The 26004-nt window shown below is 36.9% G+C and overlaps 1 protein-coding gene across 3 annotated transcripts in view; it reads right to left on the bottom strand.

Annotated features, from left to right (window-relative positions):
* Positions 1–13580: 13580 nt before the first annotated feature.
* Frmd3 (FERM domain containing 3) overlaps positions 13581–26004 on the bottom strand; it is a 251189-nt gene continuing 238765 nt past the window's right edge. For 2 of the 3 annotated variants that reach the window (XM_027955619.2, XM_034635356.2), the window contains one exon: positions 14980–18561. In XM_027955619.2, coding sequence (XP_027811420.2) covers positions 17966–18561 — 596 coding nt within the window. In that variant the 3' untranslated portion in view covers positions 14980–17965. Of the gene's footprint in view, positions 13612–14979; positions 18562–26004 lie in introns of those variants that run through there. The other variant, XM_027955620.3, reaches the window with a different exon arrangement.

Here is a 26004-nt window from a genome sequence, read left to right as displayed (position 1 = left end):
GGGTTATTTGGGTTTTTTGTTTGTTTGTTTGTTTTTGTTTTTGGGGTTTTTTGTTGTTGTTGTTTATTTTGTTTTTTTGTGCTTAGCTTTTTGAGTTCTTTATATACCCTAGAGATTATTGCTCCATCTGATGTGTGAGGGGTAAAAATTTGCTCCAGGATGTAGGCTCTCTGTTCACCTCACAGATTGTTTCTTTTGCTGAGAAGAAACTTTTTAGTGTGACTTCATTCCATTTATTGATTCCTGGTTTTAATTTTTGCACTATAGGAGTCTTATTAAGGAAGTTGGGCCTCCCGCTGCTAGGGCTATGATACACAGCATTTCTCACTTTTATTTCCCATGGAAACTTTTTCTCACATCAACTCTCAGACCAGCTGTTCTGCAGAACATGCTCTGGTGCTGAGAGCCATAGCCAAGTAGAAATGACACATGGTATTTTGGTTTGAAAGGTGACCCTGCTCAGGGATTAGGGCAGCTCCAGGTTTAGGGTGGATCCTGCTGGATTAGGGTGGCTCTGGGTTTAGGGTGGCTCCAGGTTTAGGGTGGATCCTCCTGGGAATAGGGCATATCCTGCTGCCTCAGGCGCCCACTCCATGGAGTTCTCCCGGTAAGCAGATCCCCGGGGGAGGGAGAGTATTTTTCCCAGAACATGCGAGTTCGGGAATAAAGAGTTGCTGTTTAAATCTACAAGGCTTTTGTGGTGGCTCGGTTATTTTGTGCCCAGCCAGACTGCGGCACTCTGGAAAACCCTAACCTGGAGTGACAGGGACTTCCCCAAGCAGTTTCTGTGCGGTAGGATGGTACAGACTGTAGACACTTCTGGTTTTGTCAATGTTGCAAACCAGATTTGAGCTGCCTTCTTTAGGAGAGGGTTGGAAGTGTTCTTTTGAAACAGAGATTGAAGAATTAGCCTGGCAGGGAGGACATATGAAGGTTTTTGTGTCAGGTTTTCGGCATTCTTTTGTTTATTCAATTCTCACCACTACTCTCTGAGATAGATCTTGGTTATCTCCATTTTATAGACAGACTGACACTCACAAATTACTCAAAGTACCACATCCAAGCTCCTTAGCCAGGAAGCTATAGAACTGATATATGGAGCCAGAGGCTTTCTTTTTTCTCCTCCTCCTCCTCCTCCTCCTATTTCCAGGCATAGCACCTTGCAGCCAGCACGGACTGGGAGAATTGATTTCATTTTCTTCATCACCTGAGTAATTGATATTAATGATTAAGATGATAGCACAATCAGGTTTTAAATAGTGAGTGGAAGAAAGCCCCATGTTGGTTTTTTGTTTGGCAGGATGCAATCCTTATTCAAAAGTTAAATGGTTATGAAAAATTTGGAAATTAGTTTTCCTGGAAACTCACTTGCAAATAAAGGGAAACCTCAGTCAAGGAAAGATACTAAAATTAAAGAAAAGCATCCTGGTTGCATAGAAAAAAAATGTTGGAGAGGAGAATAGTGCACCTGACTTCCTCTTGTTCTTTAAACAGATAATATCATTACTTATGGAATTCTCCTCTGGAAGTAAGCAGACCATTTTCTTTAAACTAGAAGTAGCATGTCTACCAAAGGACTCAGCCAAGGTTAGTATGACTAAATTGGAGAGTGGCAGGGAAATCCATGTGTAATCCAATGAAGAGAGAAGTTTGCACCCAATTTAAATTTGATCTGTATATTACAGGCCACATATTTGGAAACTTAATACTCTGGAAGGGATCCTCCATGTAGGCTGGAGGCCAGAGATCTGATCATCATGCTGTTTAGAGAAGCCAAAAATCAACAGTTGAAAAGTGGAGCTGACTTTGAATGTGGTTGGACTATGCCCAGAAGCCTCTGGGATAACCAGCAGCTGTTCAGGGGCAAGATTCCAAGACTGTGTGTCAGAATTGGATACTTGCAGCCAACTCAGACTTAAAAGTTGGGAAGGGAGGAATGCCAATGCAGTCAGGTAAAGTAGGTTCATCCCCAAAATGAGAACCCTATACTACATGGGGAAAGTTGGAAGTGGGCAGATGTCAGTCACAAAACCTAGTATAATAACAGATGGGTTATTTTTGTTGTGAGAAATCACATAGCAAAGCACTCTGAGAGACCCTCTGCTCAGTCCCTTTGCTGTATATTAAAGGACTTTGCATTATTTCAATTCTGAAAAAAATTTAAATCCAAAGTTAGCATTATGTATTTCTAGGTAGTATAATCATGAATAATTTTCTTTAGCTCTTTAAAACTTTATTTTTCAAGTTGATCCCCACCGATTTGGATTCTTTTCATAATCAAATGTTTTCATTAGAAAGTAGTATCTCTCTTATAATTAAAGAGCCAAAAGAAGTGAATTTTAGAGAATAAGTAGGAGAAAAGCTTGACTTTTTTGTTCATAATGACAGAAAACAGGAAGGCAAAAATATCTAGATCTAGGAAGACTTAGGACAACCCAAAGAAATTATCCCAGGAAGATAAAGGAGACACCTGGGTGGATTGGACTCTGCTATAAGTGCCAATGTGAAAAAAATATTTGAAGATGGTGTTGATTACACCCCCAGTGTCATTTAATAGTACTTCTACAACACATTGGAACCAAGATACAGAATTTTAAATCTTAAATATAAAAGATAAAATTTTATCAGCAGTACATCTCTAATGGCATGAAGTGTGTTATTTATTCTTTATCTGTGGACAAATATTGTTTATTGCTAAAACTAAACTGTTTCCAATAACATTAAATAGTCTCAAAACTTTCTGACAAATAGATGGGAAGGGAAAGTATTTGGTTATAACAAAGCCACTCAACTTCATGTATTCCTTATAAAATATGTTACAAAAATAACCTAATGAAATATAAGCCAATTATATTTTGTAGTAACTATATTGAGATATAGCTCACATACTATAAAATACATAGCATACAACTTATATTATTCTTTAGCATATTCACAAAGTCATGCAACTATCACCACTATATACTTCTAGGAAATTTTCATCACCTACTAAAGAAATTTTGTATCCATTACCATTATCAGTTATTCTCCATTCCCTTCATCCATGGCCCTGGGAAATCTTAACCTATTTTCTGACTATAGATCTTTTTATTCTAGACATTTTGTATAAATAGATCTGTCTTTTTTAATTACAGCCATTCTGGTGAGTGTGAAGTGGTACCTCATTGTGGATTTGATTGGCATTTCTTTTTTTTTTTTTAAGAGATAGACTCTCTCTTTTTAAAAAATATTTATTTTAGTTGTAGTTGGACACAATACCTTTATTTTATTTATTTATCTTTATGTGGTGCTGAGAATCAAACCCAGGGCCTCTTACATGCTAGGTGAGTGCTCTACCACTGAGCCACAACCCCAGCCCTGATTGGCATTTCTTCAATGACTTATGAAACTAAGCATCTATGAGTTTACTGCCATTTATATAGTTTCTTTGGAGAAAAGTCTCTGTAATACTTTGCACATTTCAGAATATTAGGTTATTTATGTGTTTTTAAATTTTATTTTAGTTGTTAATAGACCTTTATTTTATTTATTTATATGCAGTGCTTAGAATCAAACCTAGTAGTGCCTCACACATGCCAAGCAAATGCACTACTGCTGAGCCCAGCTCCAGGTCCTATTTATGTTTATATTAGTGAGCTGCAAGCATTCTTCACATATTATGATACAGATCCCCTCGAAGATATATGATTTGCAAATATTATCTCCCCTTCAGTGAGTTGTCTTTTCAGTTTTTAGTGGTGCTCTTTGAAGTGCAAAGTTTTAAAATTTGTCCATTTTTGTCCAATTCGTCTATTTTTTCTTTCATCACTAATACTTTTCTGTTATATCTAAGAACCACTCCCTAACCAAAGGTGACAAGATATTCTCTCATGTATCTCCTATGCATTGTCTAGTTTTAGTACTTACAAGAAGGTCTGTGATTTATTTTGAGTTATTTTTTGTTTGTATGAGGAATGGGTACAACTCCATTATTCTGCATGTGGGCATTCAGTTGTTATAAAGCCTTCCATTTTGAGTTGTCTTGGAACCTGGGTTGAAAATCAATTGTCTGTGTATATGTTCTCATTTACTCTAAGAATTTTTAAATCTCCTCCTTGATGTCCCATTGCTAATTCAGTAGCATATTGTTTAGTATCCAGGTGATGGAGAAATTTTTATTTTTTATTTTCTCGTTGATTTCCAATTTCATTCCATTATGATCTGATAAAATGCAAGGTAGTAACTCTACTTTTTTGTATTTGCTAAGAGTTGCTTTGTGGCATATTATGTGGTCTATTTTAGAGAAGGATCCATTTGCTGCTAAGAAGAAAGTGTATCCACTTGACGCAGGTTGAAATATTTTATATATGTCAGTTAAGTCTAAGTTATTGATTGTATTATTGAATTCTATACTTTCTTTATTAAACTTTTGTTTTGAAGATGTATTCAGTGGTGAGAGAGGTGTGTTAAAGTCACCCAAGATTATTGTGTTGTGGTCAATTTGACTCTTGAACTTAAGAAGAATTTATTTGATGAACATAGCTGCACTATTATTTGGGGCATATATATTTATGATTGTTATGTCTTGTTGGTGTATGGTTCCCTTGAGCAGTATGTAATGTCCATCTTTATCCCTTTTCATTAACTTTGGCTTGAAGTCTACTTTATTTGATATAAGGATGGAAACCCCTGCTTGCTTCTGTAGTCCATGTGAGTGCTATGATTTTTCCCAATCTTTCACCTTCAGACTGTGTATGTCTTTTCCTATCAGATGAGTCTCCTGTAGGAAGCATATAGTTGGATCTTTTTTTTAAATCCAGTCTGCTAGCCTGTGTCTTTTGATTGGTGAGTTTAAGCCATTAACATTCAGGGTTATTATTGAGACATGGTTTGTATTTCCAGCCATATTTGTTTATTTTTATTATTTAACTTGACTTGATTTCCTTCTCTGATTAGTTTTTCCTTTAGGCTACTACCTCACTCTGTTGATTTTCATTGTTGTTTTTCATTTCCTTTTCATGGAGTATTTTGCCAAGGATGTTTTGTAGTGCCAGTTTTCTAGCTATAAATCCTTTTAACTTTTGTTTATCCTGGAAGATTTTTATTTCATCTTCAAATCTGAAGCTTAATTTTGCTGGATACAAGATTCTTATTTGGCACCCATTTTCTTTCAGTGCTTGATATATATTGTTCCAAGATCTTCTATCTTTCAGGGTCTGTGTATAAAAATCTGCTGTTATCCTAATTGGTTTTCCCCTATATGTAATCTGATTCCTTTCTCTCATGGCTTTCAAAATTCTCTCCTTATTCCATATGTTGGGCAATTTTATTATAATGTGCCTTGGTATGGATCTGTTGTGATTTTATACATTTGTGTCCTGTAGGCTTCTTGAATTTGGATTTCCAATTCATTCTTCATGTTTGGGATTTTTTTTATGATATTATTTTATTGAATAGATTATTCATTCCTTTGGTTTGGACCTCTATGCCTTCCTCTATCCCAATAACTCTTAAATTTGGACTTATTATGCTATCCCATAATTCTTGAATGTTCTGCTCATAGTTTCTTACTATTATTTCTGTGTGGTCTTTATTCTTTTCAAGATTTTATATTTTATCTTCATTGTCTGATGTCCTGTTTTCTAAGTGGTCTACTCTGTTGGTGATGCTTTCATTTGAGCCTTTAATTTGGTTTATTGGTTTTTTTTCCTTTCAAGGATTTCTGTTTGTTTGTTTTTAAGAACCTCTAACTCCCTGTTGAGGTGATCTTTTGCTTCTTGGATTTGTTTATGTAGCTCCTTGTCAAAGTGATCTTTCACTGCTTTTATTTGCTGTCCTATGTTTTCCTTGAGTTCACAGAACATTTTAACCATGTATGTCCTAAACTCTTTTTCTGTCATTTTTTCTTCTGTGACTGCCAATGATTCTAATGATGCGGTGTCTTGATTTGTTGTGGTAATTTCTTTCCTTGTCCTTTCACGTTGCTTGTGTGTCTTCCTTTCTAGCTCTGTGGGTCTGGGATGTTATTGTTTTTACCCTATAGGTTTGTAGTACTCTTGTAGGGTCCCAAGATCCCTCCTGTGTGGAGAAGGACAAAATTAACTGACCCCAATATCCACAATATATCACCTATGAATAATTTGTTGTTATTAAGACATTTACAGTTTAGTCTCAATGTTCAGAAATGTTGGATTTTAGATAATATTGAATCCAATATTATCTAAAATATAATCAGTAGTTTCATTAAAAAGTTTTTAGTTTCTGACAGTGGACAATGAAACTGGGGGTGGGAAGTAGGACAATATGCTGAGGGGGAAAGATTTGAGGGTATAGAGTTAGTATGTCTTAGGAAATGTGAAAGAGAAATCTAATGAAGAGAATAGACAGGAAGTAATTTAGGGTAGACAAGTACGTGGGATGACAGTAGCGTACATAAAACAAACACATATATGTATTTAGAGAAATACAGGATGTTAAAATAGTAAAATTTGGAGGGGGGAAGAAAAATGAAAGAAGAAAAAAGAAAAAGAAAAAAGGCATATACAATATCTCTGTATTATATCATTTAGATGACTCAGTCCTCAAAATCCTATTTCATGCAAAGTTCTTGGTTTCACATATGTTGGGTATGTGAGGTCTGGAGGATAGAGGGGTAGAAGAGAGAGAGAGAAAAAAACTCGAAAGAAGGAACCAGGGTTGTTGCTAGTTTTAGAGATCTGTTTCTTTTCTGTTTCTCTTCTCATCCAATAGGTGAGGTTCTGTTTTAAGCTGGCGTCTTTGCCTTCAGGATGTTGTAGGTAACCAGGGTGGGTAGGTAACCAGGGTGGGAAGACCCATCCCAGTGTAGGGCATCTGGAAGCAGGGAGTGCCACCCGCCATTCTCTGCAGGGAGGCTGCACCTCACGGGTCTCTTTTTGGGACTGCTCATCTAACTTGAGCACCCAATATTGTCTCCCTCTCTTGCCTGGAGATTTCTCAGCTCCTGGTCTCTCTGTTAGGCTCCAAACTTTAGTTCCATCCCTTCCCTCCCACTCAGCTGGTCCCACCTGTAGTCCTCTCACACCCAGGCTCACACCAAGTGAGCAGCGCTGTGGTTGCACTGCACACCTGCCCAACTGGAAGCTGTTTTTGTGTTAAGTGGTCACTTTGCCAAGGTCACCGTTGGGGTGGGGGGGAGTTTGATACCTGGTACCTGGCCAGATAGAGATCTGATCCGAGAGCTGAGAGCTGCCCCCATCCAAATATGGTGAGAAAGGTTATCCAAGATGGAGTCAGTCGGCTTTCAGTGCCAGGGAGTCTAGTGGGGTGGGGGAGCCAAGCATTGTGCAGTGGGTAGGTAGTCACCGAATAACCTGTGAGAGTAGATTGCAGTCAATTGCTAATATATTTATGAGTTTATTTTGGACTCAAAATTCTATTCCATGGGATCTATGTATTTTTACATTCTGATTCTATTATTGTAACTTTGCATGAAGTTTTAAAATTGGGAAGTGTGAGTCTTTCAATTTTTTTTTTAAAGATTGTTTTGGCTCTTCTGAGACTCTTGCATTTCCATATGAGTTTTGAGGACCAGCTTATTAATTTCTACATCATAGGAAGCTTAAATTTTGAAAGGATTGCATGAATCTATAAATCACTTTGAGGAATATTGACATCCTAAAAAGTATTAATTCTTCTAATTCACAAACATGGGATGTCTTTCCAATCATTTAGATCTCCTTTTCTTAAATGGAGTGTTTACAATGTGTTTTTATACTTTTGCAAAATTTATTGCTGATTATTTTTTGTTTCTGACTGAAAATGTTTTCTTCTTAAACTCATTGTTTCATTTTTCACTGATAGTGTGTAGAAATATAATTGATTTTTGTATAATGATCTTGTACCCTGTGAAGTTATTGAACTCATTTATTATCTTCAATTTGGAAAATTTCAGCCATTATTTCTTAAATATTCTTTCTTCCCCTTTCTCTTTCTTCTGTCCTTCTGGGATTCTCGTTATGTGGATGTTGGTATGCTTGATTGTGTTCCATAGGTCCCTGAAGCTCTGATCATTTTTCTTCAGTTTTCATTTTTTTCTCATGCTGGTTAATCTCAATTGGTTTTTCATCAACTTTGCTGATTATTTTTTACTTCATATATGCTATTGAACTCCACTAGTGAATTTTTCATTCTGATTATTACTTCTTTTCAACTCCAAAATTTGTTTGGTTCTTTTTGTTATAATTTCTGTATCTTTACTGATCTTTTTAATGAGGTATTATTATTCTCATGCTTTTTTTTTTTTTTTTGGCTCTTTAGATATAGTTTCCTTTTATTTATTGAAAAAATTTAGCATAGCTGATTGAAAGTCTTTGTCCAATATGTCAAAAGTCTGTGTCAAATCCTAGGTGTTAAATTTTTATTTTCACACATTTGTTTTCATGAATAGACATCTTGTTTAATCCAATTTATTTAGTGATGCTTGAAAAAGATTAGCCATAAATTTAGATAGTTCTCTCACTCCTAATCTTCAAAAAGAAAGAGACAATCTTTCCTGTAAGATAAGATTGTCACTATATATATGGTTTTAAATTCCTCAAAGAAAGAAAAATTTGCTGTAGACATTTGGCTTTCACATTTTAATCTTTTCTGATTCCAGGTGTTTGTTCTGTGCCTTCTACCTTATTTTCCTCTAACCCAACCAAGGACAACTTTGGGAATTTGTGGAACTCAGTGAAAGATGAAAATGTAGAACCCATGTTCAAAAACACAGGGGAAACGTGAAGTTAAAGATATCAAAATATAAAAAATTTTATTTAAAACAAAATTTTATTATTTATAAAATATGGAAAAGTGGTAATACATAGTAACAACAATTATGTTGTATAGTATTACAAATTACACAAATAAGATTTTGAAGTCATAATTTTATACTACAATAAATAATGATACTTTATTACATATACATATATATGTATATAAATATCTTGATTAATCATAAATTTTTTCTTCTTTTTCACTTTTCTGAAGATTCTTTTATTAGGCCATTAAAACTTATTCTTTTAGTAACTTCATTTTCAATTACTATAATTTAAGAGGAACATCAGTGACTCCTGAAAATAATCACAAATAAGATGAAAAATAATTTTTGAATTCTGAGAAGGATCTTTCTTATGATATGATTATTACTGGAGCTGGTTAGAGACTCTAACAACATTAGGATAAATCTCTGATAATTACTTTGAAATATAAAGTTTAATACACTGAAACCTGATGGTTTTTGCAGAACAATTTCTCTTAAAAGATTTAACTCTTCTTACAAATTTTTACAAGTCAAAGTTTAGTTTGAAATATTCATTTACATAATGTCTGTTATTGTCTGAATATTATGTGTTCCCCAAAAGGAATGGTCAGAGGAAAAATGATTAGATTATGAGATCTGTGACCTAATCAGTGCATCCTAGTTTGAATGGACTGCCTGAGTAGTAACTATAGGCAGATAGGGTGTGGCTTCAGGAGATGGGTCACTGGGGGCATGACCCACCTCCTGCATCTTCCCTAGGGCCCCTCCCCCCACTCCCACCCCTCCCCTCTCTCTGCTTCCAGATCTGGCCATGAGGGGAGCAGCTTCCCTCCATCATCCCCTTACCCCATACTATGTTCTGCCCCACCCTGGGCCCAGAGTAATGGAGTTGGCCATCTCTAGACTGAGACCTCTAAAATTGTGGCCCCAAATAAACTTTTCCCCCTCTGAGTTGTTCTTTTGGGGTATTTTGGTCACAGCAATGAAAAAGCTGACTAAAACAACCACATTTCAGTGTTTTCTTTGACATTTCTTATAACTCATGAATATTTTATGAGAAACTAAAAGTAATTTCATGATTTGTATGTAATTTTAAAAGCCTGTTTATGAATTCTAGTACTGTCTTCAATTAAAAGAAAAATTAATTTTCAATTTATCTGTTTGTTATAATTGGTCCATGAAAGTGTTTATGTAAAAAAAAAAGTATTCTTTTCTATAAAATGTGAGGATCTTTTTATTTTATTTATATTTCCAAGACTGGATATTTGCTTTATGATGTGGTAATGGTTTTCAATTCCAGAGATTCTATACTCTTCAGAGAATTTTAGTAACTCCCTGACAGCACTTCTAGCATTGTCCATGTGTGCATCTTTATAACATTGTAATTTACTGACAAAATTTACTGCCTGACCGGTGGCAGTACCTTGTCCAGTGCTCAGGCTAGAGAGTTAATATTTGTGCACATATTTCATGGTTGAGCTCCATAGACTGATGGGCAAACTGGCCTCCTACCACGGGTCTTTCTTCTGTCATGTCCCTATGTGGAATTATTCCTTCTCTCCCAGGGCTAGCTTCTGCTGCAGCTTACATCATTGTCATTAACTTGGGCTTATGTGCTGGTGCAGGCAGCCCTCCAAATCCCTTGTTGCCTCAGACTTCCCCATACATGTGTGTGTGTGTCTGGCATTTGGACCAACTGCTCAGCATGCCTGATGCTCACAACTGCCCAGCTCATATCCTGCATATAGTTCATCTCATCAACTTTACTTAGAAATCACAAGTTCAAAGCTGAAATTATTAAAAATATCATAATGGTAATATCAGGACAATAAACCAAGCATTTGTGAGCAGGGTGCAAAGGTAACATGCTCTTGAAATCAGTCTTGAACCCCAGTGTTTCTCAACTAAGGGTGATCTGCCCTTCAAGGGTGGACAACCCTGGGTTATCCTGCATTGGATTCCAATTAAGCCTCTCAAAGAAAGAATAACAGGATGGTTTAGCACCAAAAATAAACACTGATCCAGGTTTTGCACAGTCGAGCACAGTAGGCCATCCCCTGCTCTCTGTGTAGAATTGTCCTTTAGAATCTTCTGGAGCACTCCAGCACAGAAAAGCTCCTATACCTGCTTTCTGTACTCCCCTTTCTTAGGAGAGGTATTCTTAGGAGAATACTGGAATAAGGAAAGTTGACAGCTGCCAAGAGCCACAGCCAAGTAATATGATGCATGGCATTTTTGGTTGAAAGGTGATGCCAGCAAGCCATTGAGATGATATGATTATGTTAAGATCTGCATTTATATGGATATTGGACTCCTGCTGTCCACCTCGGCCTGCTACGGGAGAGTTCCCATTGGTTGGGGAAGTGCGGTAGGAGGGAATTCCGGAGGAGGAACTTCCTCTTGGGATCCGGGAGAACGGTGGCGTGGGTCGATCGAAAATCTTCCCGGGCGCGTACGGAGCATTGGCGGCAGTTTGTTCCTGCTTGAGTGGCTCGTGATTTTGTGCCCAGCCAGACTGCGGCAGACAGCAACAGAAGTGAAAATTGCCCAGGTAAGTCATTGTTGCTTGAGTAACAGTCCAAAAAGGGTCCATTTTAGGTTGGAATTTATGGTGTTCTTCTGCATGAAGTCATTCAAGGATCCAAGTTGCTGGCAGCCCTAACTTCCTCAATTGGTGGCTTAAAGGTCACTGTAGGTGTTGACATCCAATGACAGATGAAGGCTCATACTTCACCCAAGGTTTGGAAGTAATACAGATCATTTCTCCTTTAAATTCCATTGGCCAGAACTCAGGGATATGGCCACATCTAACTCTTTGGGGGCTGGAAAATGTAGTCTAAGTCTATGCCAAAATTGAGAGGAAATGACACTGGTAATCAGCTGACAGCCTCAAGAAATTTTCAAAACTGGGAAATTTGGAATAAAATGTGTACCCGCTGTCTCCAGCCATTCCAAGAGAGGTATGAAAAGTTATGCCTATGACAAGTTTTGGTCTGTTGGGGCAGACTTCCCTAGACCTAGTTTTCTAACTGTGAGTCTTTGTACTCACTAACAGTGTTTGGTTCACATTACAGCTTATGTTCTGGGAAAAGCATCAAATCAATGCCCACAAAACCAACATTTCTCATTATTATCAAGTTAGCTTTCAGTGAAACAGAATCTCAAATGTATTTGGTGTGAATCTGTTACAATTAAGCTAATCATTAATGTTCTATATGTGTACATCAGAAATGTCAACTTTAAGAGTATGGAGATAAAAGCATCATTTAGATTATTTTAATTCTCTCTCCCCCTACCTCACATTAAGCAAGAAATTAAGTCTTATTTATGGTAAACAAATTGAGTGTGTAGCATTAAATATTCAATGCTGGGATGTTTGTTTAAAATTATCTCCTCAGTAATTTATAATCTCAGGCCAAAACATGATGTAGTTCATTCTGGTGAATTTTAATCTGATTCTTGCTGACAAGTAGGAGAGCTATGACTCTAGAGTAATAATTCTTCCCTTTTTCACTGTGTGAATATTATAGAGAAACACACTAGAGGAATTGTTGAAAGGAAGCATCTAACTGATCATTCAGCCTCAGAGGCAGAGTATCTAGAACATTCCTATCTAATGCTTGTTGCTGTGACATAATCATGAAAAAACACCCACTTCACTCTCTTGAGCCTCGGTTTGGATGAACTCTCTTGTAACCTATGGCCAGGGAGTAGCACAGCTGCATGGCCACCACTGTTCACAGTGGTCTGGTTTGCAACTTTGCAGAATCAAAAGCTCAAGAGTGTCAGCAAACGCAGGTTGATTGAGGAGGAGAGGGAACTGATTTACACCAAGAAATTACAGGAGTCTGATGCTTAAGTCAGAACACTGGGTTTTTAACTTCTGAGGAATATGGTTGCCACACAAAGTAGAAACTAATACTGGCTGGTTAATATATTCTTTCTCTTGAAGAACAGTCTCTGGAAAACCAGTGATCACAATCATGATTCTATAGGCACAAAGAATCAAGATAAGGGTTTTAGCTGAAGAAGTTGCTGGAATTTGAAAGCTCTGTTTCAATCCTTATTTCTGCAGAGAGGATGTTGTTATTAATTTTCCTTTGCAACCAGGAAAATGGCTTTGGATATTTCTTTAAGGAGATATGTAGGGAGGGTAAGCATCAACTAAAGGTAAAGAATAGGGATGTACCACTCCAACCAACGTCTATTCTTTACTAATTTTCCTTTTTTGGAGGCTCTGGGATTCAATCCAGGAACACTTTACCATTGAACTACATCCACAGTCCTTTTATTTTTTTAATTTTTTTTTTGGGGGGGGGCGATAGGGTCTTGCTAAATTGCTGAGACTTCCTCAAACTGGGAATTCTCCTGCCTCAGCCAAGATTATAGGCATATGCCACTGTGCCCTGTTCTTTACTAATATTCATTTCCAGGTTCTTATTCTATTGGCAAGGCCCATGTTTGTAACAGACATTCCCTGATGTTTGTAGCAGACATTCCCTCAGCAAGGAGCAAACTTCTCCACTCCTTCCTTGTCTGTAATATTGTAGGTTGGAGATTCTAAATATTAACCACCATCCTACCCACCGCTATCTAGTTCCACTAGATAAAAGATACAATGGCCAGAAGAAGGTTAAAGTCAGCTTTATTAATGGATTGGAAATGGATTGGAGATCACAGCTGGGATCTGAGGTTCCTTTCTTCCTCTCCAGAGTGATGACAGCTGAGCCCACTGGGTAGGCCCACCAAACTTACCCACCCAGTCACAGACCGAGGCTGGAACATGGAGAGCCGATCCTGGCTGGGCCCACCACGAACAGGTCCTGCTGGGTCTGTTTATGGCACGGAGACTGGAAGCCCAAAATCAGGTCCAAGATAGAGAGAAAGAGAGAGAAGAAGCAGGAGGACAAGTAAGCAGGGACCTTTAGCACATTATCTCCACCCAGTAGAGAAAGAAGGCCAAAAGAGACCCAAATCCCATCAGTCACAATCATCCCAGAAATCACCCCAAAGATGGAAGCCTCTCCCCAGTACTTTTCTCCATGTTGGGCTTGTTGGTGGGTGATCCTTCCTCTGTTTGACTCAGCAGAAAATGAGGGGATTTAGGAGATTTCACTCAGAGGTGAGGTTGAATAAGTGGCCAAAGGTCATTTTTTTGTTAGTCTTTTGGGTCATCAGAGAATAACCCAAACAAAAGCACTGGCTGGAGCCAGGACCGCAGGTGCATAGGTCACCTCACCCCTGGGCACTAACCACCGAATTCCTTTTCTCCCCTCTACTCCCATCCTTCTGAAGGTTGCTGAGTAAGAACTTGACAGGCTTAAAAGGCCACCATAGCTAGGGGCCAATTCTCCTTGACATCCGAGGGTTTTCTTCCTGTAAGCTCCTCTTTTCATTCAAAGTAACACCTCCTGATTTAATGTTCAAGTATGGAGTTGTAATCATTGGGCCAATCCTCAGTAGAAGACCTGGCAAGGTTAGTTTGTATGGAGGGGAGGATGGACATGGAATAGCTGATTCCTCTATGGCTTTGACAAAAAAAGAGATCTAAAGGCAAGTGTCACAGAGTTGAGAGTCTAAAGCAACTCTCGCTGGCTGCCTTTCCTGGCAAGTAAGGAGGACTTAATTTCTTAATTTTTCCTCCTAATTTTGTTTATTCTTTTCTATTTCTCTAGTGTTTTGTGCTTTTTTAAATTTTCAGTACTTGGTTTGAACCCAGGGCCTGGGGCATGCTAGGCAAGTGCTCTCCTTCTAAACTACATCTTCAACTCTTTTTATTTCTTATTTTGAGATAGGGTCTTACTAGGTTGCTAAGGCTGGTCTTGAACTTGCCATCATTTTGTTTCAGCCTCCAGAGTAGGTAGGATCACAGGTATGCACCACCATGCTCAGCTCTCTAATTAATACTATTACTAATATATTTTGGAGGCACTGGGGATTGAATCCAGGGAGACTTTACCACTGAACTACATTACACCATATTTTTCTTTAATATTTGAGCATATATCCAGGGCTAATATTCCTGCTTTGGGCCTGGGTGACTTCTGCAGAGAGTTAATCTCATCTATTACCTGTGATTCTTTTCATATTATCACCATTGAAAGGTGACTCAATTTATGTTCCTAAAGGGAAACCTTCTATAGTTTCCATTAAGATGACTACACAACTGTACTTTAAATAAAATTGAATGATTGCAAAAAAATTATTTTACCCCAGAGTATTTTTATTAGGGATTCCTGCCACCATATTAACATATAAAACAATCTGGATGTTGACAGAGAAATGCAGATTTCACTATACAAAGGTAAGGCTCCATCACAGTATCATGACCCCCATCTCTCTAGTATTTCAATAAAATCAATTGTGTTTTGAATTTTCCCCAGAGTTATATTTAAAAATATTAAACAAACCACAAGTAATACTCCAAATACATAACATTTTACAATATGGTCCAAGCACAGATAGAAATACATGATACTTTACCTACATTATTTTCATAATCCCACTTGCATTAGCACTAAAGACAAGGTTGTGTGTGTATATGTATTTGCCATATGCATGCATGTGTGTACAAATCCACAAAGGTACACACAGCAGTCTTTATGAAAAATTCAAATCTTTGAAGCTGTGGTTTTTACCCACCATGATATCTGAGAGGGAAAGGAACAACAACATGTCACAAATTCTTCAACTGGGTCAAAATAAGCATAACTATGTGTGAAAGGCATATTGGTTGTGTCTATACAAATACATATATACAGATTTATATATAAACACATATACCGATAATATGGAATATACATATACCCACACACGTGCTTTGAACTCTGTGTCTTACTACTACTTATACCATCTCTCTTTTGAAGCAGTCTCCACATTTGATGCAGGCAAGTGGTGACTAACACAACTTAAGTGGGTATTTTTAAAAGGCTCTGATTCTAAACCAGAATCCAATTTTGCTTTGGATGGCTATTATTTAAATCAAGTAGATCCTATTCTGTCAACTCTGTAACCTGAAAACATCTTCAATAAACAAAGAAGTATCTGCCTAAGAGAAAAGAGATGCTAGCTGGAAATGGCATATGTATCTCATGGTCGGATGACATGTGATAATTATCCTGCGTATTTTTCAAATATTTTATGATGAAAAATATAGCACTTCCATAATTTAAATATATTATTTAATATTATTTTTTAAAATTGAGGGCTAGATAATTTGTCTTGGTTAGAATTTCAAAGAAAATGATAGAAAGGGGACTAGATTTGTATAGACTACACTGGAGTACCCTTATGTCAAAAAATAATAGAACATATTAAAACTTCAATTTCCAAGCTGACTACATGCAAATGTCCAAAATAAATTATTGCAGGTTCCAACCATAGAAAATATACTTCTATATTAGTATAAATCACTGAAAGTCCACCAGAAGAAAACCCTGCAAATATAATAGCAAGTATATATATTATAATGTGTTCAACAGAGGCCTCATGAACTGACTTTCAACATTTACTTTCAAAATTAAATATCTAATAAAGAACTAACAGCTCCATTGACTGAGTTGCCCATTGACTGGAATGCCCAATTTGGAAATTATGCTAATGGTGGCATTGGAGGGTCATTAGGGAGATATTATAGGTGGGTCCCATCTCTATATAAGAAATCCTGCACTCTGTGCTGTAAACCTCAGACCCTTTCTCACTCATACCAAATGTTGGTAAGTACTCTGCATGGGAAAGCATCAGACCCTTTCTATCATGGATTTAATGGTGCGGAGGAAGGTACTACAGGATTTATCTGTTATTTTATTCTCTACCCAGGCTGAACTGATTTGTCATCTGATGAGCACTCTCATTTTCCCAATGGAAGTCCAGTGATGAATAAGTTAAGATTTTAAGGAAACCATGCAAGGAAAGGAGAATATTACCCACCATAAAGAATAAATCTTGGTATTTATCAAAAAGCCACTCATCCCCCCCCCTCACTCACACACACACACACACACACACACACACACACACACACACATTTTTGAAGTTTCTTCCACAGAATCACAATGAATGGCATGAGGGACCAAAAAATTTACCTTAAAGTTTCTCCACTTTTATTTAGATCCACTTAAACATGTTTATGTCAACTGGACAGCGAGTGCACTTTACATCATTGAATGCCTCTTGTCACCATCCCTTTCATTAAAGACACCCTTTGCCTTCCACCACCTGCCTACAGCCTCACCAGAACTCTTCTTCACTACTTTCCTTTAGTTCAATTTCTATCTGTATCCACTCACTCTTGTTTTAATATACAATAAACAATCAACTGGTATATCTTTTACCATTTTTCCTTTAAAATTTTACTATCTTTTAAAAACATTCTGCTTCCCTAGCCCAAATATATGGACAGAGTGCAGACAAAAGTACCAAGTCATCTTGTCCAAAACTTGGAAAAAGGGACTCCCCTGTGTCAACTCAATGCTCTCAGTTTCTACATCCTCCATTCCCATCATCTGTTTGGGGAGCTTACTTACTAAAGTATCTTTCTACCCATTTTCTATCCCATATGCAAGTAATAACAAATTATAGACTTGTTCAGCCAAAAATATTTTAAAAAACAAACTGGTGCCAAAACATTAAAAAATTCCCGATATACCTTTGTGCATTGTTAGTCTTACAGTCGGTATACTTAAATAACTCCAGGAGGCTTTTTTTTTTTTTTTTTTTGCTAAAAATTTACCAAAATAGTTTGAACACATAAAAATAGTTTTAAAAAAACAAAACAGAAAGCCCAGCATAAATTTAGTTGTATAGGCATTGGTTAGAGGACATCATTTTTCACTAAGGATTATATTCAAAAACTTTCCCTTAGGTTTTTACTAAAATTCTGATTCTGAACCTTATAGCTTGTGATGGTACCAACTATTAAAAACAGGGAAATCTATTCAGTCCAATGTATTATGCATTATAATAGTTGTCTACACTTAAAATAAACATATTTTGGTTATGTAAAGGTCATCTTCCTGACCCGTAAGTAAAATATCTATCTTTGATTTAAGTGCATTTAATTATGAAAAGCTAATGGAGGGTTTGAATGATCAATTATGAGAAAGGAACATCTGTTGGCAACCCCATGTCCATTCAGAACCAGTCATCTACTGAAAAAAAATCACTAGTATTGAATATAGCCCTTAGTTTTATAAGATATTAACCTCATGAGCAACCCAGCATGTAGAGAATGAGGTTGACCTTCCCAGCCACCCACTCTTTGAGGGGACAGTAGTACTCATAGTGAAACTGCTCAAACTCTGGTGTCTGGCGGATTTCACATAAGAAGGAGAGATCAATACCTGACTCCAAAAGGAGGAGGAGCAGGGGAAATACAAAGAGCAGCAGTCCCAGGCCCACCACAAGAAGCCTGGAAAAACTCTTGACCAGTGGGTTCACCCGAATATGGCCGGTCAGAATGTCATAACTCCATGACAAAGCTCGACGAGCCTCCTTCAGCTCCTCTTCTTCAGCAACCAAAAAGGCATTTTCATCTGCTTCCAGTTCCTCAAATGAATCTGTATCTTCTCTTTCCAACTCAAGCCTAGATGGACAGTCAAAAAGCATGTCAATCTCATCATCATCAACAGGGGTGGGGAGCAGGCTGGCACTTGGGTTGTATGCTAGTTCAGAGATGGTCAAGGGCTCTTCTTTTATTTTATCTTCTTCTTCACTTGGGGGATCTTCATACTCTCGAGCTTCCTTTACTGGCGAGCTGGAGATCAGGGGAGCAGAAATGTCCTCTTTAGGCAATGGAACACCTGCAAAGAGACATTTTTTATTTTAAAGTTCAGATTTTCTTTTCCCACAAAAACCTGTGGGTACATACAAAACAATGGATGGAATTTAAGGGATCCATGAAATTATCCTATGGCATCCTGACTTTAAACAAAGTCCTGTTAGTGACATTCTCTACAGAGTAAATTCTAAGGTCAACACACTAAACCAAAATAACCAACACTTTTCAAATGGTTGGAAACATGTACAACATTTAGGTGTATGATTCTGGTCTGCAAACCTCCAACTGTGGTCATGTTTGTAAAAATAAAAATAACAATAATTCATTATTATGTTATGAATGATGTCTTTTGGAAGTCAAAACTGTCAACCAATAAGCTATATAAAACTATGGTGTACCACAGCATACTATAGCATAGCATAGCATAGCATACCATACCATACCATACCATAGCAAAACTATAATTTCTTTATCATTCTAATGTATTGTTTTCTAGTCTTCCTTCTAGGTACAATTTTGTGGGTCTAGCTGAGCACCTTTAATCTAAACATCTAAAATCTGATTGAGTGTGTCAATGCTCAAAAAAATTTTGGATTTCAAATTTTTCAAGTTAGAGATAATCAGTAAAGTCTATGAAAATATTCCAAATTCTGGAAAATTCTGAAATATTTCTGCTCCCAAGAATTTTAGGTAAGGAATACTGTAATTGCAATCATACTATGTCCACAAACGAATATCTTGTTTCTTCATTTAACATTTTAACTTAAACATTTTGTATGTTCTCATTGGTATAACTTATAAAGAAGGCCAAATTTCCTGTTTAGTTAATATAATAAGTTAGCCATCCATTGGTGAACTCTTAGGTCAATTTACAGTTGTAAAAACAATGTTCTAAGAGACATCTTCACATGTAAAGCTTCTTCTCCCTTTTGTTTCAGTTAATTTTCAATAGACAGATGTTTAGAAGGCAGATTACTTGGTCAAAGGGCATGGATTTCTCTGAAAGTTTACTGGGGATATGTATTTTCAATGCCTTCTTTTACAGATGGAAAATTCAACTACCTACTCTTGGGTGTAAAGGCTAGCCTCCCAATTTTGAGTCTTGGCTTCTCAATGGAAAATGAGGACAGCATCAAAGCAGTTTTTCCCAGGATGGATCTACAATACGACACCAAATTGGCAGCCAGCTGCATTAGGTAACTGTAAGCCAGCATATGTTTCACAATTTTTCTCTTCAAAATGTACAAGAGTGCATTACTGCTTTTATGTTTCAAAAGTCAATCCTGAAATGAAAAGTATAAACCATCTACCAGTGACAAAAAGCACACAAAAAGATGTTAACATCACAAATCATTAGGGAATCATTCAGAGAATGCAAATCAAAACCAAAATGAGATACCACTTGATGCTTGTTTTTATGGCAATAATGTTGGTGAGGATGTTGAGAATTTAGAACTCTGTACATTGCTAGGAGAAATATAAAACGATTCAGTCACTGTGGAAAGTTTGGTGGTTCCTCAAAAGGTCAAATATAGAATTATCATACAACTCAACAATTCCACTTTTAAGTATATACATCATCCATAGAATTGAAAACAGGAATTCAAATGCTTGTATGTAATGTTCACAGCAATGCTGTTTCAATAGTCAAAAGATGATAACAATCCAAATGTCCATCAGCAGATAAATACACAAACAACATGTGGCATATCCATATAATAAAATATAATTATTCAGCCATAAAAAACAACAAAGTAGGGCTGGAGTTGTGGCTCAGAGGTAGAGCGCTTGCCTAGCAGGCATGAGGCACTGGGTTCTATCCTTAGAACCACATAAATATAAAATAAAGATATTGTATCCACCTATATCTAAAAAATAAATATTTAAAAAAGTGAAAGAGGCCAGACACAAAAATGTCACATTATGTATGATTCCATTCCTATGAGATATCCACTACAGGTAAATCCACAGACATAAAGTGCTTTGTAGGGGTAGTCACCAGGGACTGGGAAAGAGAGAAATGAGCAATAACTGATGGACACAAGATTTTCCTTAGAGGTGATGAAGATGTTTTGAAGCTAGATGGAGGTGTTAGTTGCCAATACTATGAATGTCTTAAATGCCACCAAATTGTTCACTTCAAAATGGTTATTTTGTGTTGTGTGAACTTCATCTCAATAAAAACAAAAAATAAGTAGGGTGTGGTGGCACACACCTGTAATCCTAGCAACTCAGGAGCCTGAGACAGAAGGATCACAAGTTCAATGGCAGTTTGAGCAATTTATCAACCTTGGGCAATCTCATCTCAGAACAAAATTAAAAAAAAAAAATTTAAAGACCTAAGGGTGTAGCTCAGTGATAGAGTGCCTCTGAGTTAATCAGAGTGCCACAAAAAGAAAAAATAAATGTAAGCCTGTAGTGGTATAGATGTGGTATCCCCCAGAATTCACACGTAAGATAATGCAAGAAGATTTGGAGGAGAAATGATTGGGTTATAGCCTTAACCTAATCAGTGAATTCATCCCTAATGGGATTAACTGAGTGGTAACTGGAGGCAGGTGGGGAGTTGCTGGAAGAATTGGTTCATTGAGGGCATGGCTATGGGGTACATATTTTGTATCTGGAGAGTGAAGTATCTCTCTGCTTTCCTCTGCAACAGTCTTCTGCCATGAGCCCTGAGGAATGGAGTTGGCTGTCTATGTAAGACGTTTGATTCTGCAAGCCCTCAAATAAATTTTTCCTCCTAAAATTGTTCTGGTCAGATCTTTTAATCACAGCAGTGAAAAATCTGCCTAAAACAAAGCCGTAAGTTGTCTACCACCATAAAATGTCTAAAAGGAGAAAATACAGGGTAGGGAAGGATGAAAAGAGTATGGCTTTTGGAGTGCTTAATACTTAAAAGGTGCACCCTATCCCTAACAGGGGGCTCATGTTACTCACCCCCTTAGGAAAGCTGTGAAAGTCATGAATCCTATGTGAAGGTCTCACTGCTCTGCTACCACTTCTAGCTCCATTTGCTACTTTGGTTACACAGATTGCCCATGCTCCTTTGTTCTTATCTAAAAGCATTATATGTGTAATATATACAAAAAAATAGAATACAAATATATAATACTATAATATATAAATATATATATATATATATCAATGTATAATATAATCATATATATTGTTATATATTACTGTATCTTATATATTATGTATAAATTATATATATTTGTATTTTATATATGTATGTATGTGTGTATATATATATATATATATATATATATATATACATATATATATAATTATTCTCCTCAAGTGCCCTAATTTGCAACCCTTTATCTTCTGCTTCCTATATCCCTCTCCTATAGCCAGAAGACAAGAGAAATCTCACGTTTCCAGGCTGCAATATTTTGCAGATTGCAGCTCTATTTTCCCAAGTGCTCAGACCAAAACCCTTGACTGTTCTCTATTCATACCCACATTGAACCTGTCAGTAACTTTTGCTTTTACCTTCAAATTGTGTCCAGAATCTGACTACTTCTTACCACCTCCATGGCTATCACCCTGATCCGAGCTGCTATTCTTTCTCATCTAGATTATTGAAACAGTCTCTTATATCACCTCCCTTATTCAGTCTTCACGCAGGCAAGGGCCACTACCAATGCAGCATCTAGAGTGATTCTTTGAAAACATGAGTGAACCATGCCACTCATGTTCTCAATACTCTCTAATGGTTTTTCATCTTCCTCAGAGGGAAAACCAAGTTGTTTAGGGATGTCTAGGACCCTACTCAATGTCCTCTTCCCATTCCTAACCTTTCTAACCCTGTTCCCCTATGACTGTCTCTCTCATTCCACTCCAGCCACCTAAGCAGCTCTGCTGTCCCTCAAGCATGCCAATCATGTTCTAACCGCAGGGCCTTTGTACTTGTTGCTCCCTCTGCTTGGAGCACTCTTCCCTCAATATGTTCATGCTTTCTTCCTTTGAATGTCTTGAATCAAATGTCACCTTCTTTGTGAGGACTTTTTTTAGCCACACTATAGAGAATTTCAGTCTTTATTCTTAGCATTCTCCATTCCCCTTCTTTCATTTATTTTTCTTGGGAGAAATCTAAAATGTAAGGGGAAAATAGAATAATAGTAAAGAGTGAAACCAGTATTTTCAGGGAAAAACAATCACAGTAACTAACTAATTCAGGTATTATAATGGCCAGGACCTCCACAGGTCAAGCAGGTGCCTAAATGTGAACAGGTATATAGGGAGCGATGGAGGCTGGAAAGAATTGACCATTTTGAGTACCATCTAAAAGCTTTAAAATTCACACTTACATCTGTATGGTCCACACAAAATACACCCGTGGGTCTTTTCAGGCATTCAGGATGCCATTCAGAAAATGCTATAATTTTTTTTTAAATCAGCCAAATTTCTAATATTTTAAGTCACTCACATCTGTTAGGTTATTGATCTCAATAATAGATATTCACTTATTTTCCTGGAAAGGAGGTAGGCAGGGATATAAAAGCTTTCTTCCCTTTCCTAATTTTTCTAAACATGAGTGTAATGTACTAAAGATTCGTATTACTCTTCCTTCATCTCTGTGCTCAAATTGTAAGGCAGCTGGAGTACAATGGAAGAGGACCAATCAAAAGCTGGACAGCCTGGGTTTAAATATCAGCTTTGTCTTTACTCATATTATGAGCTTCAGTGGCTAAAGATTACTTGATATTCTTGGATCTCAGTTTGTTTTAACTATAAAATAGGAGAAACACCTATTTTACCAGGCTGGGGAGAGGGTAAGTGAAATTGTGGATGTGTAAGTGATGCTGACAATTTAAAAAACCTACAAAAATCAGACATTATGATCTCAACAAAGAACAATAAACAGCACTTGCTCTATTATCAAACATTTTTTAATCAACAAATACATTCATTTTCTAACAAGTCCACTATGGAATACAAGGTGAATTTAATTATAATTGGTTATGCAAATCTTCTTAACTGTCCTTATATGAGATATGCTAAAAGTTTCATACATACCTTTTCTGGTGAGTTCCATAAAGACCAGAACACTAACTTAGTATTATTCAATAATAAATAAATTATAAATTTATTAATAAATAAATTTATTTTGCTTTATCTATATCTGAGAAGCTTTCTGAATATATCCACAAAGCTCAATTAGGCAGATTGAGAACTTTGTTTTAGAAGAAATGGTAATGATCATGGAAAAGTAAAAAGCTTTCCAATTTACATAACTGTGCAGACCCATTAAAATTAGCGAATAGCTATAAAGTTTCTGACAAATAAGAAATACTCGTTGAATGTTATAGCTGGTTATACATACTTTCGTAATTTTCTTTATATGATAGATACTAAAAGTTTCCTACATACCTTTTCTGGTGAATTGTGTATTTCATTTTAGTATAGTAATAAAATTATATGTTTTACACCATTGTTTTCATTATTTATTTGAAGAAATAACTTAAGAAGTAATAATAACTTATGTAGCAAGAATCAGAAGACAAATACTAATGGAGTAGACTGGCCATGGACAATAGGTAGGATGCCTGCCATGTATAATGAAGCAGACTGACACTGCCCATTTCCATTAGCACCATTTGCACAGATCCTGATATAATGATATGCCCTAAAGATACATCATGCATCATAGCAGCACAACCTACTCAGTAGAATGTTGATGGATGCTACTAGGAAGCTGTTCTTCATCTTATTGCTGAAGGAAAAATATAGGGTATTTATTGACACACAGCAAAATTAGTGGCAGATAAAAACAGAATGAGCATTGCTCACATTTACACAGAAACGAGCTATCAACTGAGCATGCGTGTGACAAAATCCCAATACCATAGCCAGAGTTTCCAGAAACTTGTGATGTACTATATAGCTAAAGAGTCTGGCTAATGACCCTTGTCTAGTTTCCTGTGCATGATGACTTTATCAATTAAACAATGTGGTATTATCAAGCATCACTAAAATGCCTTAAAATGAAAACACTCACACCCCCACCTCTTAAGGTTACAGAAAGGATCAAAAGTGTAAAGAAGAGAACAATGTAAGAAAGTCCTTTGGGGACAATATGGGGATATCAGAACATAATTGATCATCTGCAGTTTGCATTTAACTACACTGACCTCCTTAAGTTGACTTTGGAGCTTGGGTTTGTTGAGATAATGCTAAGCCCACGTGGCAATGTCTTTCCCATTTAAAATCTGCCATGTTTATTGCCATCATTTGGATAAAACCATACTGCCTCACTTTGCAGACACTTTTCAGCCTCATTTACTGCTTCCTTTGTTATGGCCACTGATGCTCGCCCTGTGAGGCCTTCATCCATGCTGGGAGGCTTTGGCAAATGACATCATTGGCAACCATTATTCTGGTTCCCTTTGAGGAGCTCTGTGCTAGCACCCAATTATAGAATGCCCACTAAACTCCAGAGCAGTAAAGCGGTACCACCATTCATCCAAGAGGAGGATCCTTTAGAAGATCATAGAGGCATTTCAGACATCACAGTGATTGAAGGGGCTGATGTCCATTTAGTGGGTGAGGGTCAAGGATACTAGATATCTTAAAATATTTAGGAGAGTTCCACAAAATGAAGAATTATTTTGCATTCCAAAAAACTTTCAAATGTTAAATATTAGATATTATCCATAATGAACATATTTATAATGATCTGAATCTAGAACCTACCTCTGTTTTACATTTAAACCTAAAGCATTTGAAGTAGCACTTTAACATAGTTTGAATTTTTCAGGATTGCAAGCATTGAGTATGTTGAACTCTTTTGCTAAGAGTTGTTTAGCAGTTCAGAATATTACACCATCAACATCAGAGATGCCAAAGGTGTTGGAGTTGCTTGCAAAGTAACACATTTTCACCGTACATCTATTCCATCCACCCACCCCTCCCCATTCCAAGCATCTCACTCCTTTGTTCTGCCTCCTAGTGAGTCCTATTTGAGAAAAGCCTTTGGAGATTCTTATTTAATTAAGAATGACTTTCTAATTTCTCTTTCTATTACAGTTAGAACATTTTGACTTTACATGTAGTTTTTTATTTTAAAGTTACATGTGTTGCATCTCTGTTTGAGCGAGAACATTACAAGATTTTTGTTGTTAAAGGGAGATGCTGGATCTGAGAGGGTGGACAACCACAGAACAAATGGGTGTACAGTTGGTGGGTCTCTGCAGAGGGCATATATTTGTTGCGAACACAAGAACCAACCTTCTCAAGATGGGCTAAACTCTATCAGCTTAGCAAGTGACACTCCAGGAGGTGTGCTATATTCTGAACTGAGGATAAAGAGAAAGTGAGGGAGGAGTAGGAGAAGGAGGCAGAACGGGTCATCACTCTATCTTTGGAAAATATGATGGAATGGAAAGAGCAATGGCCTGGAAGGCAGGTCACCTGTCCATTCCCCAGGTGAGCCATAACAATTAGAGCAATCTCAGAT

Source organism: Marmota flaviventris, chromosome 13, assembly GCF_047511675.1.
Source record: "Marmota flaviventris isolate mMarFla1 chromosome 13, mMarFla1.hap1, whole genome shotgun sequence".
Lineage (NCBI taxonomy): Eukaryota > Metazoa > Chordata > Mammalia > Rodentia > Sciuridae > Marmota > Marmota flaviventris.
This window is presented reverse-complemented; position numbering and strand designations above follow the sequence as displayed.